Source organism: Engraulis encrasicolus, chromosome 15, assembly GCF_034702125.1.
Source record: "Engraulis encrasicolus isolate BLACKSEA-1 chromosome 15, IST_EnEncr_1.0, whole genome shotgun sequence".
NCBI lineage: Eukaryota > Metazoa > Chordata > Actinopteri > Clupeiformes > Engraulidae > Engraulis > Engraulis encrasicolus.
The window spans coordinates 41942733-41950232 of record NC_085871.1 but is presented as its reverse complement, the minus strand read 5'-3'; the positions used below and the strand labels follow the sequence as shown (position 1 = coordinate 41950232).

Sequence of the window (7500 nt, the reverse complement as noted above, 5' to 3'; positions counted from 1 at the left end):
AGAGGATCCATCACATGGGGAGGATGGAGGAGAGTGCTGGTGGTTCACTTCCCCCACCCCGATGTCAGTCACTAACGAATTATTCACAAACTAATAATCTTCTAATCTATTATGTTAACAGAGTTCTTAAATGTATTCCTCTATGTCTGTCTGTCTGTCTGCCCGTCTGTCTGTCTGTCTGTCTGTCTGTCTGTCTGTCTGTCTGTCTGTCTGTCTGTCTGTCTGTCTGTCTGTCTGTCTGTCTGTCTGTCTGTCTGTCTGTCTTTCTGTCTTTCTGTCTGTCTCTCTGTCTGTCTGTCTGTCTGTCTGTCTGTCTGTCTGTCTGTCTGTCTGTCTGTCTGTCTGCCTGTCTGTCTCCACCACCACCCCACTCTCCCTCTCTCTGTCCTCTTAGCTGCAGACTGTGTTTCCAGTGGCTAACATTCACATTGAGTTTCAACACATCGCTCTCTGCTGTGGTGGTAAAGGTAGGACAAACATTTTGTCTTGATGTTCATTTTAAAGTTCAATAAACTTCAAATAAACATTATTTTCCCAATGACAATGGTTTATGAGTGCTGGTAACCTGCTGCAGTGGTCGGTGAGTATAGGATGGTTTCAACAGTAGACCACAAGGGGGCAGCCACGAGTTAGACACAAATCTACTGAAAACTTCAGTGATACCCAAACAGTGCATGATGGGTGCAAGTTAGAGATGTATAGGATCCAAGATCCGGTTCCGGATCCGGCAGGATAATAGGGTTTTTCAGACTATCCAGATCCGGCAGGATCTTAAGCTGTGGATCCGGTATCCGGTAGTCACCTAAAAATCAGAATCTGGGGCATCTCTACTTTTTATGTAGCCTAGGCTTTTCAGTCAGTCTTTCACAACCCAACATGGAGTGAAAACCCTTTGGAAGCGGCTGTTGAAGGCAGTGTGCAGTAAGCCAATGAGTCTTAAAAAAAAGTTTACGCCAACGAAATAAAAAGGGCCCAAGTATGCGAGTTGGCTATGTGTTTCAACTCTTTCGTAGGATCCGGTATCCGGTTCCGGATCCGGCAGGATCTTAAGCAGTGGATCCGGTATCCGACAGGATCCTAAAAATCAGGATCCGGTGCATCTCATGGGTGGCATCTCATGCAGTCATGGGTGAGCGGTTAGGGCGTCAGACTTGCATCCCAGCGGTTGCCGGTTCGACTCCCGACCCGCCAGGTTGGTGGGGGGAGTAATCAACCAGTGCTCTCCCCCATCCTCCTCCATGACTGAGGTACCCTGAGCATGGTACCGTCCCACCGCACTGCTCCCCATGGTGCGCCACTGAGGGCTGCCCCCTTGCACGGGTGAGGCATAAATGTAATTTCGTTGTGTGCAGTGTGCAGTGTTCACTTGTGTGCTGTGGAGTGCTGTGTCACAATGACAATGGGAGTTGGAGTTTCCCAATGGGCTTTCTTTCTTTCATCTCTAGTGCAAGTTACAGTAAGAGCAAAGAACTCCTTCATCCCCATGGCAATTAACGAATTGAACAAGATGTGGGAGATACATTCATGACATTATGGACTTTCATATTGGGTTAATGGATGCATTTGACCAGTGGTCTGTATTTATTACGTATTTGTTTACATAGTAACTATATGTTTAGCTATTTATTGAGTGTATTTGTTGTACTGTATGTGTTTTATTGTAGGCCTATATGTTTTTATGCCATTCATTCTGCTGTGCTGCAAATCAAATTGCCTTTTAAAGGACATTAAAGCTTTCAAGTCAAGTCAGTTACAGTAAACAACGACTTCCTCTTGTCCTGTCCTGATGCTTGTGGCCTTGAGGCGGAAGGTGTGATGTCATTGATGATCTAAGTCAGTGATTCTCAAACTTTTTCAGGCCGAGGACCACTTTGTCCCCCCCAAAAATGTTCAGGGACCACCTGTCAACTGAATTGACAGTTGACGGGTGCTAATTCGACACTGTTAATTTTGATACACATACCTTACTTTTTATTCACATCTACAAGCCTTATTGCAGTGAAAATATGACTTATAATGAATTGTAATAATTTTACAAATGTATCCTTTTAGCTTGTCTTGGAAAAGTAGAAATCCCCCTGTGGACCACCTGAGCTCTGTCGCGGACCACCAATGGTCCCCGGACCACACTTTGAGAATCACTGATCTAAGTCTTATGCTTTGCAAAAACACAAGCCAAAAGTCATTTTCTCATTTGCAATGGGGATGTAGCCTGGCAAGCCAGACTAAATGTGAGATTAAATGTGAATATTCAGTCTGGCCCCAATCAATGAGACATTCGGAGGATTGTTGATGGGAACAACTCATTGTTTTTCCGTGTCAGTGCCTATTGGCTAATGCTTTGTTGTCACCGCTTTGCCTCCAAAGATTCAAAACAAATCTCCTGCGTTGTGATTGGTCTGCCAGTTTCAGGGCATTGGGGCATCGTTAGTGAAAGAAAAAGTGAAAGCCCATTGGGAAACTCCAACTCCCATTGTCATTGTGACACAGCACTCCACAGCACACAAGTGAACACTGCACACTACGAAATTGCATTTATGCCTCACCCGTGCAAGGGGGCAGCCCTCAGTGGCGCCCCATGGGGTGCAGTGCGGTGGAACGGTACCATGCTCAGGGTACCTCAGTCATGGAGGAGGATGGGGGAGAGCACTGGTTGATTACTCCCCCCACCAACCTGGCGGGTTGGGAGTCGAACCGGCAACCTCTGGGATGCAAGTCTGATGCCCTAACCGCTCACCCATGACTGCCCATGTGAGAGTCTGTCTTGATGGGGGGTATGTGGGGTAGAGGCTAGACCTACTCGCAGGCAAAATCATTTTGGCCGCTGGAAAGAGGGGTTAGTTTACTAGGCTAATGGGGATATTGAATGGGGAAAAAAGACCCACAAAACTTGCTCTGCCTAGGTTGACAGCGGAGAAACTTTACTGTTTTCTCTACGTTGGAGGGGCCACACAGAGGCAATATAAGGGGCCACAAGCAACAGTAAAGTACAGGAGTGTAAGTGAATGTGAAGTCTTTGGCAGTGCTACTGTGGGTGTTAGCATCTGGGGAGAGAGGAAGAAAGGAAAGACGCTTGGCCTTGATGAACTTGTTTAGTCAGGAAAACGTTCTGTAATCTCCCTTGATTGCACATGTGTTCACATTAGGTATTGAATGACTGTTGTTCTCCATTCTCATGCTGGTTGCTCCAACCAATCTTACCTGCGTGCGTGTGTGCGTGTGTGCGTGTGTGCGTGTGTGCGTGCCTGCGTGCGTTGATGTGTGCCTGTGTCTGTGTCTGTGAGTGTTTGTGTGTTCTTCTATATGAGCTGTACTATGAATATGCTCATGACTATGTTTGGCTGTGTGTGTTTCTGTGTGTCTCTAAGTGTGTGTGTGTGTGTGTGTGTGTGTGTGTGTGTGTGTGTGTGTGTGTGTGTGTGTGTGTGTGTGTGTGTGTGTGTGTGTGTGTGTGTGTGTGTGTGTGTGTGTGTGTGTGTGCGTGCGTGCGTGCGTGCGTGCGTGCGTGCGTGCGTGCGTGCGTGCGTGCGTGCGTGTGCATACAGTATGTGTATATGAGAGCATTGTATGTGTGTGTGGGAGTGTGCATGCGCGTACAGTATGTCTGCATTTGTGGGTATGTATGTGTGCCATTTGTGTGTCTGTGCTGCTTCTGCCTTAGTCATCACTATATCTCCTCCCGCGACTGCCAGACCTGTAAGGAAGGAAGGGGGGGATTTATGCAAAAGCTTATGTGGCTCACAGAGGGGAAGTGGATGGCCATTCGGAGGCGTATGAATTACACCAGGCCACCAGGGGTCAGCGATCACCCACAGTGGCCAATGCCAATGGCTGCTTTCCTTTGCTTGAAACGTCTGCTAGTTATTTCCTTCTGTTTAATTCACATATGTGTGGGTGCATTCCATTATCCAAACTTCCGTCCTTCCTTGTGCTTGTGGCCTTGTGATGACATCTCAAGACGTCATTGACGATAGAAGTTTAATTTAATATCTGGCACAAATGCAATTCGAAGGTCGTTATCTCTTTTGCAATCAGGATGTTGAATGGGTAAATGTCCCCCCAAAAGATGTTGTGTCTAGGCTGACAGTGTTGAAACTTCCACGGAGGCTGGCCATCATCAGTGAAGTGTATGGCCACAAGCGCAAGTGGAGGACGGGAGTTTGGATAATGGACTGTAGGCCTACCCGATGTGTCTCTGACTGTTCTATTTCTCCCTGTTCTATCCTGCCGCCTCTGGGGTGAATTTCTCAAAACCAAAGTTGATTACTACATTAGCTACTTTGTTGTTTTCAATGCATTTTCCCATTGGCAACTACCGAAGTTGCTAACAGGCTAACAACTTCTCTTTTGAGAAACTCACCCCTGTCCTGTTGTCTCGGTTACACCGTCTCGGTTACACCGTCACTGCCATGGAGAAAAAGGGTTCCCGGCTATCAAAGCAGCTTTTTGAAGCTTTCTCTCCATTCAGTATCCTGATCACCAATGAGAGAATAGCTGCTGATTTATGTTTTTTAAAGATAAGTAATAATACAAAAGACTAAATTTGCTCGTCAACGACCTTTAGAATGGAGGTCACAGAAAAGGACAGGAGGAATGAATGACTTGTCTCAGCCTCAGTCTCTAACTTGGAAAAATTAACAAATACAGAAGAATTCATCCATTTTCTTTTTTGGACGTTTTTAATCACCTCACAGACATTTTGGACTTACACCCTTCTTCAGTGTGAAATGGTCATTTCCATTCCACGAACTAGAGTGAATTGCCTCAGTCTCAGCCTCGCCTGCTGTTTTTATTTGTCCTCTTCGTCCGCTGTCTCCTTGGCTTCAGTCTCTGCGCTGCACTGCAGGCGTCCCAGGTCTAGCGAGGACCTGCGAGACTCTTCTGCATTTGAATGGTGACTCCCCGGGCGGCTGAAAGTAGCCAAGTATTCACTGGATTCAAAAAATGATTGCAGGCCATGGACATTTCTTTGGCTTAGAACACGTTACATATCATGTAGCAAGGGACAAGAAAAATACGCTAAGCCCCCTACATTTGGGCTTGCATGCCCAAGGGTTGTACCCAGGGTTTGAATCCGGCCTGGGTCATTTGCCATCTCTACCCCGTCTCTCTCTCCACATTCGCTTCCTGTCGCTCTTCACTGTCCTATCTGAAATAAAGGCGAAAAAGCCCATAAAAATACATTTAAAAAAAGAAAGTTGTAGGGACAATTGTGTGTAGTATTTTGGCAGATGCAATATGCAAACCTCTGTCTCGTTCATTTTGGCATGAGTTTTGGTCAAATAATGTATTTTTTCCTGTTGTTGGCTTCTGGGAAGTGTGTCTGCATGGCCAGAAGTTGACTATAATTCACTGCTTTTCAGCCTGCTACACAAAACAAACAACCTTCCAGTAGTACACAACACAGACAACAGCATGGAAAAGTTAGTTCGAAATATCATTTCAAAATAAAGGAGCTGACTTTTTGCAAACCTCTCATTCATGCTTTTACTAGCCTGCCAGTAGCTTTTACTATTGTTTGGCTATTACTGAAATGAAACACAAAATGTGTGGATATGTTTTATGCTACTCCCAGTATTTGCGGGCCCGGCCGCACCAATTGTAATCGGAAATCATATCGAGTAACAACATCTATATCCATCCCTACCCAGCCATATTGTCACTCTAGTAGCATACAGTGTTTCCCAACCAGGGGTACAGTACGTGTACCACTAGGGGTACGCGAGCACACTGCAGGGGGTACTTGGAAAAAAAATAATAATGACAAATGTGCGGAGCATGGTCACATCGGGATATAGTGTTTAACCGGATCCCACCGCACTCTCGATTAAAAGGTGCCAAACATAAACAAAAACTGTGTAAAATTGAAAGAAAAATGTCTGCACACTTAAATCCCCTTGGTGTTCTTTTAATGATAGGCCTCTCATTAAAAGGACACAAAGGGGATTTAAGTGTGCAGACATTTTTCTTTCAATTTTACACATCGGGATATAGAAAATGATGTAGAACTTGAGTCAGAAAGTATTCATGGCACAACAAAAAGAACAAAACAAAAAGAGGGTGTGCAAGATTTAAAAAAAGAAACACTGCTCAAGCAGAAGTGAGTGACTGGTGCCATGTGGTTCGCGCAGGTGCAGACGGACGTGGACGTCCAGGGGCTGTCGGACCCCGTCTTTGACGGACAGATCAGGAAGGAGCTCATCCTGGAGGACGGCCTGCACTTCCTATTTGAGGCCCATCGTACGCTGCAGAACGCACTGCGATTGGTGGAGCCGGTCCAGCCGGAGCTGAGGGAGCAGGTACGTACCCATTGGTCAGATTAGATCAGATAACAAACACCGCACTCGGGCGTATTCTGACTATTTATTTATCAACTGTAATAAACACCTTGAGAATAATGCGCCATGGTAACCATAATCTTAACCATTACGAAAGCACCATGGTGTTAAATAAATATTGACAGGGAGACTGCATTTGTATAATTTTCTCTATTATAACTTGACCCAAAGTTGGCTTTCAGTTTGTTTCTTTGTTTGTGTTTAGTATGTCTATTATCTTAAAAGTCACCATCCCTTTCTACCCATTGGACAGATGACAAAATATCTCTCAGTCATTCTGTCTGCTGGATCTGTGTGATCTATTTCCAATCTCTCTCTCTCTCTCTCTCTCTCTCTCTCTCTCTCTCTCTCTCTCTCTCTCTCTCTCTCTCTCTCTCTCTCTCTCTCTCTCCGTTTCTGCCACACACACACACACACACACACACACACACACACACACACACACACACACACACACACACACACACACACACACACACACACACACACACACACACACACACACACACACACACACACACACACACACATTCAGAGGTCACTCCCTTTGCTTATATGCAGGCCTACCAAGATGTACACTGGCAGTGCAAGTTTTCATCATCCATCCTATAGCTTCAAATTTTATGGAAGATTCCTTTTGGACTTCTTTATGGACATCTTGTTTCGTCTTTTGAGGGAACATCACCCTCCACCTTAGAGCCTTATCCCACAGTTTCCCCTTACACACACCCCCTCATGGCCCCCGAGAAGTTTTACGACACGAAAAAGTTGAAAAATGCGTTCCTGTGGAGGGCCTTTGGCTGTGTGAAATAAAGCGAAATACCTCATGTGAAATGAAATGTTGTTGTATATAAATCATATATATGAAAGTGTGTCATCAGCCAATTATATAATCCTCTCATACGGGGTTATGTGATACTAATATAATCTGTGAGGCCTGACCAGGGCCGCTGACAGCTTTGGCTGGGCCCAGGACAAAGCCAACAGGAAGGGCCCCCCACTCAATACACTCAATATAATGGAGACCGAATTCTGGGCCCCCATCTCTCCCTGGGCCCGGGACAATTTACCCCTTTGTACCTCCCTGTCAGCTTCCCTGTTCCTAACCTCAGCTGTAAAATGTTGCCCAGAGACGTGAACCTTAGCCTTCTCAATACACATT

The 7500-nt window shown here is 45.6% G+C and overlaps 1 protein-coding gene across 1 annotated transcript in view; it reads left to right on the top strand.

The window, feature by feature from the left end:
• The window catches only part of cped1 (cadherin-like and PC-esterase domain containing 1), a 209425-nt gene that overhangs the window by 106677 nt on the left and 95248 nt on the right, over window positions 1–7500 (top strand). Inside the window, exons 13-14 of the mRNA XM_063217755.1 lie at window positions 395–467; window positions 6132–6299. Coding sequence (XP_063073825.1) covers window positions 395–467; window positions 6132–6299 — 241 coding nt within the window. The remainder of the gene's footprint in view (window positions 1–394; window positions 468–6131; window positions 6300–7500) is intronic.